This window comes from Pyxicephalus adspersus, chromosome 4 (genome assembly GCF_032062135.1).
Source record: "Pyxicephalus adspersus chromosome 4, UCB_Pads_2.0, whole genome shotgun sequence".
NCBI classification, from domain to species: Eukaryota; Metazoa; Chordata; class Amphibia; order Anura; family Pyxicephalidae; genus Pyxicephalus; species Pyxicephalus adspersus.
Genome location: NC_092861.1, coordinates 57,615,727 through 57,629,515, shown reverse-complemented (window position 1 = coordinate 57,629,515; position 13,789 = coordinate 57,615,727). Strand labels below are relative to the sequence as shown.

General features: G+C 36.1%; 1 protein-coding gene across 13 annotated transcripts in view; it reads right to left on the bottom strand.

The window, feature by feature from the left end:
* The window catches only part of TNK2 (tyrosine kinase non receptor 2), an 83,695-nt gene that overhangs the window by 16,859 nt on the left and 53,047 nt on the right, over nucleotides 1-13,789 (bottom strand). For 8 of the 13 annotated variants that reach the window (XM_072408287.1, XM_072408288.1, XM_072408277.1 and 5 more), the window contains 9 exons: nucleotides 13,126-13,303; nucleotides 11,201-11,271; nucleotides 8,240-8,446; nucleotides 7,163-7,315; nucleotides 5,899-6,176; nucleotides 5,315-5,441; nucleotides 3,998-4,144; nucleotides 2,671-2,765; nucleotides 1,895-1,933 (listed from right to left, as the gene is read on the bottom strand). In XM_072408287.1, coding sequence (XP_072264388.1) covers nucleotides 1,895-1,933; nucleotides 2,671-2,765; nucleotides 3,998-4,144; nucleotides 5,315-5,441; nucleotides 5,899-6,176; nucleotides 7,163-7,315; nucleotides 8,240-8,446; nucleotides 11,201-11,271; nucleotides 13,126-13,288 — 1,280 coding nt within the window. In that variant the 5' untranslated portion in view covers nucleotides 13,289-13,303. The remainder of the gene's footprint in view (nucleotides 1-1,894; nucleotides 1,934-2,670; nucleotides 2,766-3,997; nucleotides 4,145-5,314; nucleotides 5,442-5,898; nucleotides 6,177-7,162; nucleotides 7,316-8,239; nucleotides 8,447-11,200; nucleotides 11,272-13,125; nucleotides 13,304-13,789) is intronic. The other 5 variants (XM_072408278.1, XM_072408282.1, XM_072408284.1 and 2 more) reach the window with 1 other exon arrangement.

Genomic DNA, 13,789 nt, shown 5'->3' with positions numbered 1-13,789 from the left:
AGCAGGAATGGGAGCCTTGTGTGTGGGTGTGTAAGAGTGTATCTAAGCTGCAGCACGCCATTGGTACACAGGCTGGGTCAAAGGAAATGAGTGCATTTAAGTTCATTGTTCTGCATTTAACCCATTCTTTGGCTGCCACTAATTTCATCAAACCACCAAAAATAGTTAAAAACTGTATATCCCCAAAAAATGAAAACACAAGTTTCTAAATTGCTACAAACATTATTTCATATAGTATTATATATGTATGAACTATCCATACTATATTTATTAATTCATACTATATTAAAAAAAAAAAAAAACAACAAAACATACTGCACCGTGTCCACTCCAAATGCTCTATATACTTTACTAAGCTCAGATATTAATAACTACAATTAAGCAACAGAGGCCAATATATTTTGACTATAATAATAATAAAAATAAAAAAAATAATAATAATAATTTGATTCAAACACACACTGACAGTGATGCTTGTATGCTGTGACAGGCATTAAACATGTTCTCCAAGGTGTAAAAAGTAAAACCTTGGATCAATGTGTTCCTACTATTTTTACAGCACTGCTTTCTTTTTAGATACATCCTTCCTGCCAAAAGAATGCCACTGTGACAGCAGAATAGCTCTAAAACAATTGCCGACAATTCATTACCACCCCACTTCCCATTTCCTCTGCAAAAGGTTAAATGTAAATACCGTTGGGAAAAAATCCTCCAGCACTCAAGCCAACAAGGCCAAAGTGCTCCCCTATACACCATGGGCTGTGAGCCACATCTGCAGGGAAGGGTTTAGGTCCTGCCATTTTACACTTCAGCTCAGCTCTGCATGGGAAAACAATATTGTTTTTGTTTGTCTTCTAAAAAGCTCTCCATTCAAATGGGAACCCTTCACAATGTAAATATCGGCACTGACCCACTTCAAGTATACAGATCAGAAGTTCTTATTTTTCTGTATCTAATCTGTGTGCTTGTTCCAGAACACAACTGGGAAAGTCCTGAGGTCAGAGATAACCAGGTAACAGTATTCTAAATCTGGTCACAATAAGATTGTAATGTGCCTGGCCAATTTTAGAAGAGGATGAGCGATGACAAGCCCAGTAATACAGGTTTCCTTAAAAGCAACTTAGCTAAATGTACCCCAATTTGTTCCTGCCAGAGGAGGTGCACATTATTTTACATGGACATATTTGAATCCTGTGAACCATATGCATATATGTATATATCTATTTTGTTTTGCAGTAAATGTACATAAAACAGGATCTTAAGAATAATTTCCTGGCTAAAAGGACATGAATGCTTGTGGCAAGCACTTTAAATATTAATATAAAAACTTAAACTGCTTTGTTTACTACAAAATGGTAGCACTTTTGTTGTTGACAAAAAGATATGACTGGAATGAGCACATGTACTAAGTGTACTCAGATGATGTTGCACAGAAACAAGGGATGTCAGGTACATTACAGGTATAGTTGTGTGTGTGTTTGTGACAGGTAATCTGTGCACACATACTCCTCTCAAGCTGGGCTGCAGATATCAGTCTACACAGCCTGTCCCTGACGCCTGGGCACAATTATGAGGTGTGGTTGTGATGGGCGCTCCTCCATGACTCACATGTAGCTCTCCACCCAGACCTGATAACCTAACCATAGTGTGAGTCAATGGCCCACTCTATGAGTAACCCCTCATTTTCCAGTACACTAGAACATTGTTGTATTAACATCTTTACAGCAAACTGACGCATAAAACAAGTCACTAAGAAGACAAAAGGACAATATTAGAATAATATCTAATCACATAGGCTGTTTGACAAAACACCAAGTTTTAGGGAACAAGGGAAAATGCCTCATTCTGAGAAGATGGGGGCAGAAGACTACGAATCTATATTAACTTTACATACCATGAAGAATTTTCTGTAAAGTGTACCTGTAGTGTCTGCCTGAAACACAAACAAAGCTAGTGTTGAATAAAATAATTTGTCATATCGCTCCCTGCAGAGTAATGCCTTATTGATCCATTTTTCTGCACCTAGCAGACTGGGATTTTATGTATCTAGAAACCAACATTCTTTTATTATTAACATTTGCAAGTGGAGACTTTAGAAAAAAGAACCACTTTCCGCAAAGGAGCATCCTTTACTTATTTTCCCGGGGGTGGTCCATACATTTACCAGCACTGAATTTGTAAATATCAGGCTGGTTGACAGCTGACTCTGTGACATGAAAATCATACCAATATAAGATACCTCTCTTGCTAACTGTGGGGACCAAACAGCCAACATGTTTACTGTACAAATTGATTATTAGAACTACTCCCAGGATTTTTGTTTCTACAATATGAAATGATACAAATCAACCAACTGAACTTCACAGTAGTTGCATACGGCATAAGGCTGGGCCAGTTCTTCTATGAAATAAAGTTATCATTAAACATCAATGCCCCAAAGCCTAACCTAGCCTTTACAGGTAAAATACACTTGAACAAGGCAAAGATTGTGTGAAAGTATGAGAATGCGATATATTTCAATGGTAATCCAAAGTTTTGAGAATGCGGTGAGTATTAAACAATTCTTTCTAACATATACTGCAACCTGGGAAGAGGTTAAGCACTGCAGGATGAATACTTGTGTATGAAGCAAAGAAGACATTAAGTTCCCAGGTGGGAGGGAATTAGTACCTGCCCTCGATGACAGTTATTACATCATTAATCTGGATGTGCAGCTTGTCCGGCTCCTGGAAATCTTGCAATGCTCGCATATCTGTTGGCTGGGCCTAAAGTACAAAGGACAAAAATAAAGTAATGTCAGCGTAAATGACTATTGCTTTGCAAACTATTCACCACTAAAAACTCTTTAAACCTAGGACAGAAATAACAAAAATATTCTAAACATGAAATTTAAGGGATGTTCTGCTCTATACCCAAACCAGACATCTAAATTTAATGCTGTGTTACAATAAGCAGAGTTTTGCTCAGGGCCTTTCAGAATTTGTCTTGAACAACACATTAAATGTATTATTTATTACTGCTGTAAACACAAATCAGTTACAATATTATTTTATTAGTAATATTGCTGTTATAGCAATTATATTATGTATTATATGAATGCTGTTAAATTTGTATGGATAAATGCAATCCTGCTAGAGTTTATAGGGGCCTCCATGGGTAGTAAATGCTTTGAACCTTTTCTGATACTTCAAATATATATATATATATATATGTGTATGTATATATATATATTTTTTTTTTTTCTCCTGAGCACATGATAGGGCATTCAAAGGAAACACAAGTTTACCTTATTTACCAACATTCACTTTGCTAACTAAACAGCCTCTAATTCTGTAGTACATTAATCTATAGTAAGAATTTCTGTACTCTCACCAAATATAACTATAATGAAAAACACAGTTTCCTATAGCTCTCAGTTTAGCTAATGAACTGAGGATGCAGTGATGTGGTGGTCATTCATAGAAACCAATGAGAACTGTAGAGGTACAAGGAAACTGACACTCCCAAAAGTATCAGTAATTAAATTCAGGGAATGATTTTGTTTTTTTTAAACGTGGAGTTAAGTGATGCAAACATAAGAACTAGTAAGCATCCCCTCTTTTTCTGGAAGTACTAAAATATACTTCTTGATCTTGTTAGATATCCAGTATCCCTAAAACATCTTGCAAAATGCAGACACTACAGCTAAGGACAATACACTGTCATCTTCACAACCATCTCCTTGGCTAATTACAAAACAGTTTGCATTCTGTATTGTGCTCATATAAATCAAAGCATTCTGTGAATGACCAAGCAGGTCAGGTGAGCGAATGAAACAACCATATGCAGGGCATAAGAAGGTCAGCAAGGAGATTAGGTGCACCCTACATCTATTTTTTCACACATTGGAAAAAAAAAGGTTGGCATTGTACTCAACAATACCTTAATTTATAGACAATTGGAACATCTATATAAATTGTGTTCCTATTAGATGTGTTTCGTTGGGACCTGGTCCTACCTCCACTAGAAAGTCTCTCAGTGCAACAAATGTTGGTCTGTCTTCAGGTTTGTGGGCCCAGCACTGTAGCATAACATTATATATGTCTTGTGGGCTATCTTCTGGACGTGGCAGACGTTCACCTTCCTTATCAATCTTGTGAAGAATCTGCAGAGAAAAATATGAGATATACTGTTAGTAAAGAATGGTGAGCAATATCTACAAATTCTGCAGGCAGATTAATAAATATATAGTCATTTTCTTACACAATTTCTGGGTTTAGGCTTATTACACATGAGCAGATCAGCTTTCAATATTGCTTTCAAACAGATGATTTATATTCCAAACTAGTCAATCCTAAAACAAATAGTATCAGCAGGTACATTTCACTTTGGTGTCAGTTTTCACACCAGAAGCTGTGCCAAGACAGATATGTAAAGAGACACTGTGCCTGATTTATTTAAGCTCTTCAGGGCTGGAGAGGATACACTTTCATCAGTGAAGCTGGGTGATCCAGCAAACCTGGAATTGATTTTTTCAAAGTCATTTGCTACCAAATGTTTTCAATTATGGACCAGATCCATTCCAGGTTTGCTGGATTCCTTGAAAATGTGAATTCAAGTTTTATGGCAACCTTAATATTACTCTTAATAAAGAATTATTTAAAAACTAACATTCAAGGCTTAAGCTGCCCCTAATATAACCTACAGGTAATACATTAGATAGGATAAACCTCTTTCATCTCATTTGTAATAAACAACATGCATTTGTTAAATACCACCCCCCCCCTTCTCTCCCGGTTTTACATTATAATGTATATCTAAAAGTTAGCAATAGACAAGCATAGGGAAAGATGAAATGTCCATGCTAGAAGCATGGTAATTATGTCATAGATGGAATATTGTATTTCCCACGAAATGTACTAACTGCTATAATAAATTTAACAAAAATATACAACACTAATGACACATAAAAAAATGTATTTACAATATATCAATATTCTTATTTGCACTTGTAGGTAGATGGAAAAAACAGCATTATTTTTGGAAGAAAACAATCTTTAGATACAAAGCAGCAGTCATCATATGTCATTAAAAACAATTATTCAGAGGTCATTAAGTGGTGATGTTTTAATCCCTATAAGGATCAGTTTTACAGCTTTTAAACATTCTGCAAATCTACTTTACACTGCTAGATATGTTTTGCTTTTATTGCTTCCAACCATTTCAAGAGTGCAAATTAGAGCAGCTTGTTTTGCGTGTTTTATCTTATACACACTAATTAGCTAATATATTTACAAATTTTAAGAACAATACAAAAGATTTTATGCTCTCTTACCTGGCTGCCATTGAGTCCTATCCATGGTTCTTGTCCATATGTAAACATTTCCCACAGTGTCACACCAAACATCCAAGTATCACTGGCATGTGAGAATGTACGAGTCTTCAGGCTCTCTGGTGCACACCTATCAAATAAAAATAATTCAGGGACAGCATGAACAAAGTGAATAAAATAAAATTAAATAAACAAAGAAAACATTCTAATATTTCTGCAGTAGATGACAGTTATCCCTATTAAAACAGGAGAATAGCACTTCTGATGGAACTAGGTAGGGAGGACTTTTTATACTACCTTTCAGCTTCCACTCATGTCATATGTAAGGCAGCAGTAGAATGCACACCCACTGCCTTGCATTTACAAGACTTTTGCCTTCTTGTGACATGCAGACTAAACACCTATTTGCATGAAAACTGGAAAGCATGAGCAAGAAAATCAGAACTGCCCCTAATAGCACCCAACATGTTTCACCTTTCAATTATTGAAAAGTTAAACAGGAATTCTGATCAGTGACCACACCAAATTATTTTATGCTAACAAAACATGACAAAAATCTGTTTTTTTTTTTTTTAACAAATGCTCACCAAGCAAAGGGCACCTTGCGATGTTCTTGCATGACATAGTGATCATCATTTTTTGGCAATGCTCTCATAAGTCCAAAGTCCCCAATCTTAACCAGGTCATTGGAGGAGAGCAAAATATTCCTTGCAGCAAGGTCTCGATGAATGAAACGCTTTGATTCTAGGTAGGCCATGCCATTAGCAATCTGTATAGCATAATGACACAGAGTGGAGATGAGGAAATGACCCAGGTTCTTACGTAAGCGATCCAGGAGTGATCCCAATGGAGCAAGCTCTGTCACCTGCATGAAATAAGTAATCATTTTCTAAGCAGTACAATGCACTGTACATTATCAGCTTCTCATGAGGAGTCAAAAATATCACAATTCACAAATATCAATCTTCATATCCAATCTCTTTTTTGCCTTTTTGACTACTACCTTTTTTAAGTTCCAATTCTCTAGTAAAGGTCTGTAGTAAGAAATAGAGTATGTTACACTGTCTATTCCTTTTTTTAGCATATAAAAAATGTGACGTTATAAGCTATGCCAGTACAAGATGAAGCCCAGTCAAAAAAGGTTTTTTTGCTTTTTGAATAATGTAGGAAAGGGTTAGATTCTTAATTAGATTTTTATTGATATTTGTATCTCCATCAGAAAGATCTCTCTTCATAAAAGAGACATAATATACACATCTCCCAAAAATGGGGGCAAAACCTTCATTTGGGAGTTGTTGCTAGATCAGATGTCCCACTGGAGCATTTTGACCTTTGAAAATGTACACATTTTTGACAATGTTCGCCATCCAAAATTTAAAGTGGGTGTCCCAAACTAATTTTATCCTTGGGTGTGATCTATCATTTTTGGAACCCATGTTTAAATGGAAAAATGTTCTACCAAGAACATATATTGCAGCCTATGCTAACATACAGGAGCTGAAAAATAAAAGAGCCAGGGCTCTGATCAAACAGGGTAGGCTTAGGCTTTTAGTAGTACTCTATTTAGAAAGGAAACTTATCTGGTGGCACAAGAACTATTAGTGTCACTATTAGAAGAAGGAACTAGCCACTGCTCCCTAAAAATATAAATAATAACATTTCCTCCTAACTAGAACCATTTAATAGTCTGCTGCTGGTTACCAGTACTGAATAATTTAATAATAACCTGAACAGTTCAAAACAATTCATTGCACAAATGTATTGTGTATAGCATAATGTAATGAGAAACAGAAGTCTAAATAGCTAATAAAGGTCTATATTACATTACCATAATGTCTTGTCCTATCATACCATTTTCATTGGATGTGTAAGGACGACTCCATATAGTCTGATGAGATTGACGTGGTCCAGGGAGTGCATTGCGTTGACTTCTCTGATAAAATCATCTAGGGCATCTGGCTGTGTAAGAACATCCGTCTTCAAGCACTTAACTGCAACATTAAACTTGAAAGAAAGACACAGAAAATGTTACCAGTACATTGTTTCCAGTGCAGGTTTCCAAAAAAATAGCTAGCTACCATTTACAATTTCCTTAGCTGTATAACAAGAAACACCTACAAAGTATAAAACACCTAATTGTGTAAATGTACCGGTGAACATTGTCAACAAGTCTGCCCAAAGTGTACTAAAACAATTTGCAGAGCTGCAATACATTCACCAAAGTAGAATGGGGCAAAAAGCACCTGTCTGCTTATGAAAATACTAGTTGTTTGGCTGTGACTGGCCTCCATTTAGGTAAGGACCTAAAACAAGTATGGCGCAATAAAAGGTGGCAAAACTTCAAATTATTCTACATGCATTTCAGGTCAGTAATCAACAGTTTTACAAGGTGATGTCAGGAATGGTAGCTTACAAAATTAAGTCATGTCCTCTCATTTAAATTTAGCACTTAGCCCTGCTTTGTATTAGGGTGGACAAATCCAATATTAGTGGGCTGTCCAACAAATATTTAAGCTTAATTAAAGTATAAAAATATGCCAGGCTGTAAATACAGTAATTCATTTTGTTAACTGTAAGGGTTAAAATACCTGGTCCAATATTCTGGACACAGCTTGGGCTGCAAGCAGTTCAAAAGAGTAAGGAGACCCATATGTAATAATATATGCCTAGCCTTACTGCGTTACTGAAGGCTGGCTGATGTAGTAATAAATATAGAAATAATATTTTTATTAGGTAATAAAAACAGCACATTTGTGGATTATTTAAGATATTCCAATATACCCCAGACCACATTTGGTAATCTATGGTAAAAATTGAAAAAAAAATAATTTAAAAAAGAAAAAATATATTGGAGAACCTTGTAGGTGTGCTATGTGTCATACACATAAGTGGATCTGAGCTGTAGACTGCAAGAAATTGTAAACCTACCATTTTACCACCAGGGGTGTTCCACTCTCCTCTTCTAACAACACCAAAAGAACCATCTCCAAGCTTTTCAAAGAGGGAAATGTCTTTTTCACTAATAAGACAGGTCAGGGCCTGCTGACCTTCAGAAGGTGGAGGGCTGGGAGGTTTTCTATAAGTACTTTGAGGAAGAGGAGAAAATTCGGAATCTGGTCTCTTCCCACTGAATACCTGTTACAAGAAGAAAAAAAAGGCTGTTAAACTGACAATTTATAGTGCAATATTCCAGAACATTGTGGGAAAGCAATTTAGCAGAAAACAATAAACTGTTTTTCGAATATTACATATTTTCAGTTACCCAATAACGAATTCCTTTAAAATATATTATTACAGAGATGACTAGATGTTGTCAGGCTTATTCAATGAGAAAGCACAAACCATAATCATTGAATTACATGAAATTCCTCCAGTGCCACAAGGGCCCATATAGTTTCTTAAGAGTCCTTAATATGGATTAATGGTTATCGAATGACTTTTGAATAAAGAAGCACAATATACATCCAGCAAACATCCATAACATATTTCACAATCTTTTTGTTTTCTTATAATGTCCCTATGAGGTGTGAAATAAAGCAATTTGTTTGTTGCTGAAACATATATAAACATTCTAGATAATCACCCAGTGATAATGTAAGAGACCAATATGGACTCTTATACAGTATACTGACAATATGTTATGTGCAATGAACTTTATTTGTAGTCAGAAATATTTTACATTGATTTGAACATCCCTTAATCTGATCATACCCTACTGGTTGCAATAGTTTATAACTCTATAACTTTATAACTATATGCACATTATTGCTGCTGTGCTGAGCAGTCTGATTATTAAAGCCTGTTTGTTTCCCAGCAATCTGGTAATGTCATAAAATCCACTTTAATACAGAGATAAGAGAATTAAAAGTCAGAAGTCAGGAAGGGGCCACAGGTTACATAGCAATGGTATCATGCAGGGGTCCCCAAGAGATATGTGTATTTCAGGCATACAGAAATTTAATGCTGATAGCATGATTTATTTCCTGGAAAAGTGCTGCAAATCTCTCAACTGGGATTAGCAGCTTCCGCTGCCAGATACGCCTGCAGCTGGATCAATCCATCCTCTTCTGAGTGAACGACCCCTAGAAAGGAAATCCTGGGACAACTGCTGACACTTGTACAGTGCGAGTGTCACCGTTCACAGTCCAACAAGAAGAGTGGATAGACATGTGATACTGAGTGGGTGGGTTCTATTTTCAGAGTAACCCCAAACCCAAATATTCCAACACTGCAGACACAGGACAGAGAATTGAAGCAAAGTTTAGAGATGATAATATAGTCCTATTCTACACTCTGTTCTACATTCTACACATTGTTTTGAATGGGCACTAAAGATCTCAGCAAACATACTGTACAGCTGTGTGAAACTCAAAAGAAACAATTGCCAAGAGGGTTGCACTACCCTTACACTTACTACCCCTTGGGAAAATATTGCATGATAACACTATGCATTTTGTCTACATAAATTTATTTAAATGTGTGTTGCTTCCCATTGGTGAATGATTACATATCGGAAGCTCTGGTCTAAGCACAACCATGTTAAGGTACCCAAACTGTGCACTGTACTGTGTACTGCCAAGGATAAGTGACTGAAGATCTTATGTGCCCAAACTGCAGTCATTTAGTTAGTATTATGTTGCCCTTTGCATACAACAGCTGGCAATACAATGATCTCAAGCAGTCTCACACGTTCCTAGTTTCTGACCATGTCCACTAGTACATATGCTGTTTTTTAACTATCTTCTTTCATATATGGGCTAGTATAAATAGCATTTAAGTGCCTTTAGAGGCTGCAGTTGAGGCCCTCTGTGTCTTGAAAGTCAATTCCCACTTTTATATATTGTATATGGCACAAATAAAATGCTTGCTATGTGCACTTGTAAAGTGAGGTAATGTACATACTGTAGGTCCGAGCTAAATATAATCAAGGAAACATATATGTTGCTCTTGTCAAATGTACCTTCTAAGAATGCTAAATGCCGGCCTGTTATGTTAATCCATAGGCTTATTTTCTGTATCACTGAATTGCAGAGTATGGTAAACAGATCAGGAGTTCAGACTTTTCTTTAGCTTTATGCGCTACATGCTTGTTCAAGGTAAGAAATTTGGTAAACATTAAAGCGTTCCTAAACTCAGGTACGCCTAGGTTATCGAGAATGAACGGGAGCGCAAAGCTTGGAGCACAAAGCGTGACGTAGGTATCCCGGGAGGCAGGACCCGATAGAAGAGACCTCCGGACCCATCGAATGCTCTGCAGGATTGAAGGTAAGGGTATTTTTTTTGTTTTGGGTGAGGTTTGAGTTTACTTCCTCTTTAAGGCCCAAAGGTGCCAGGCAAATAGCATTTTCAGAAGGTACAGGGTGCTCATATTCCCTAAGCCTGTTAAGAACACAATATCTAATAATCCAAATATAACATTTGCATCAGGAATGCAAACTGGTCTTTTCTATTTAGCGCTTATATATCTACAAGCTCTAACAGCATTGTCATATTTTACTCAACACTGCATTAAATGGGTACATTGGTCCCATGAAGTTTTAGGAGCTGGCAGTTTTATTGTGTTTAAAGGTGAAAGCAATTGGGCTGCCCTTCCTATTTGGAACAAGCATGTAGAAAGAAATGTAAGACACTACCACACTTTATTGTCTATATTAAAGTCTAAATAAAAAAAACGGAATTAGGATAATAATCTTCTATTAGCACTGGTCTTTTTCTACAAGTTCCAAAACTGTAAACAACAATCAATGCTGCCAATTACAATTGAATTTATAGAAGTCCCAGTCTTAAAACAACTGTACTTGATTGTCAAAATTAATATGCACAGTGTTTTGTAAATGATGTGATGAGTATACAATTAGAAAAATTCAAGAGTTTTCCAAAATCACCCACCTTACTCATCCAGGATTTTCGCTTACACATAGCCTTCCTCCGCTTCACTGCTTCCCAAAGACGTCTTTGGCCTAAAAAACATAAATAAAATGTATATTGATACATTATGGAGGTATATAACACAACAATGTGACATAATGTGTTTCATATTAGTATATGTTTTCACAATATATATGGTTACAGTTATAACACAGATCAAATTTTTTTTATATTATGTACAATAATTCAAACTAGAATAGCAAATAACATTTATATAACTTGCTTAATGTATATGTAAATCCAATCATAAGCTTTAACATGTAAAGTAGTTTTAAAGGTCACATTTTAATTTCAATTTAATTTAGTTTAATTTCAAAATGTGTAGTTTTAAATAAACAAATCCCAGGAGATCTTGTCTTGAAGGTATTTTTTAGGCCCTTACCATTATAGGTGTCAACAATGTGCCTGGCTTTTATTTGTGCTCCTGTTCTGTTTTCCTGCCAAAGAGCTTCCAATTGAGGCAACAAGTGGCCTATTAAAAACACTTTTAGCCGGTATGGTCTACTAATGTCACCATGAATGTCACCAAAAGCCCACCATGGAATATGCCATATGAAGGAGATCAACAGTACTGTGATGCAATAAATATGTAAAAATTGGAAAAAGAAGTATTTTCTTTAAAAAAAAATGTAGTTCTTTATGATGCACCATTCTCACAAACCACATTTTATTGTGTCAGGGTTTACATCTACTTGAAAGTGTATGTGCTGCTTAAGGGAAACTACATTAGGGTACCAAGTATTACCTAACTCTTTTGTTCCCTGTTTGAGACTGCTTTCAATTTACTACTGATGTCTCAACTTTATCATACATCCTGTGATAAGCACCATCTCCTTCCTTTATGTCACTGAGAGTTTCTTAGTATCTTGATGTGTGTGTATATATACAGGTGTATACACACACACACACACACACACACACACACACACACACACACACACTGGAAACTCTTAAACAAATAACACATATGTTTGCATGTTATAAGAATGACAGCTGATAACATTACACAGGAGACCTTTAGCAAGTCAAATTGATTTTGTATTTTGTTGTTGATAATACTTTTTGCTTTAGGGCAGGTTTAGACCTGCTTTGGGTTCGAGCAATCCCGTGTTTGACAGCTGGTGACAATGAATGACACTTGCTTACTGCCACCCCTATCCACCCTCACGGTCAGTGTGAACATAGCCTTAATTTTTCAACTCTTTAATAAACAGAGAGACTATATTCTAAAATACAAAATATTCTATAGGAGCAGTTTTCTAGCACTGACATTGATTTGCACAGGAATTAAAGACGTACAGGAAATGGAAACATGACCTTGTTTTAAAAAATGTTTTAAAAATACCATCCAACACAAAACGCTTAGCAGGTATTTGAAAAACATTCCAATTTAGGTTTATTGAATTGGTTTACAAATATGGCAACCATGAGACTCAATGTAAAACACCTCTGTATTGAGACAATACCACCGAGCCAAACCTGCCAAAAAGCATACTAAAAAAGCCACTTCAACAGCTTGCATTCATTTCAACTAATATGAGAGGCTTTGCGGTTATTTATAGTATTTTGGCCAGTGAGACCATGTTTGCAACTGCTGCAATACTGTGTGGACAAGAAAGCACTTAATAATTAGTAAGTGACCATGTGAGAACCAAATATTGCTTTTTTAAAAAGGGATTCCATAAATCAATGATAGTATGCAGTATAAGGCAGTATTCAATATCAAACAAGGAGTAAGTTTACTGTTGATTGATAACTGACAGATTACCTCCAACTGAATTATATTAATTACTGGATTTTTTACAGTATTATTTACCTTGTTAAAAACACTCAATAATAAATGAGGATTTACCTTGCTACTGCATACAAAGTCAAAAAGTTCTTACCAGGTCGGCCCATGCCAATCTTCTCCAGATCTTCATTTTTAACGTAATCAAAATGGAAAAGGCGCGTGATGTTGAGGTCATCACGTATACGCAAGAAATACTGCTGCAGCTGCACCTCGCTCAAGAGTTCCAGAAGCCATTCCGAGCCCTCATCTGGCTGCATGCTACTCCCCAACCTCTGCAGAGAAGAAGAAAAACATGTGATTTGCAATATATTTATAGCGCAAGGTCTTCAAAAATAAGCTCTGTTTCCCTGGTATACAAAACTAGGAAATATACACAATGATTGATAAATTCCACTTATGTGTAGTGCACACTAGCTGCGTGAAAAGACTGGATATGTATGGGAAGGAAAGGGTTCTGAAGAGACTATGTTTAGCTGAAGGAGATTATGCCCATAAAAGCTGTCAACACTGTCAGTAGAAGGCCCTATGTTTGCTATCTTCCTCAGCCTCTAAAACCAAGTGTCTGTGAGAATTTTCACACTGGTACTAGACTTCCAGGTTTTATGGTTTGCCACTACAAAAATAAACAAGTGAATGAGCTTCAGATAACTGAGTTCTACCTTAGTATGGTCATTACTATTATTCTAATAATGCCAGTGATGTGACCATTCATCAACAATTGCAGTTTTCAGAAAAAGCACTTCCATGGGAAAGAAAGT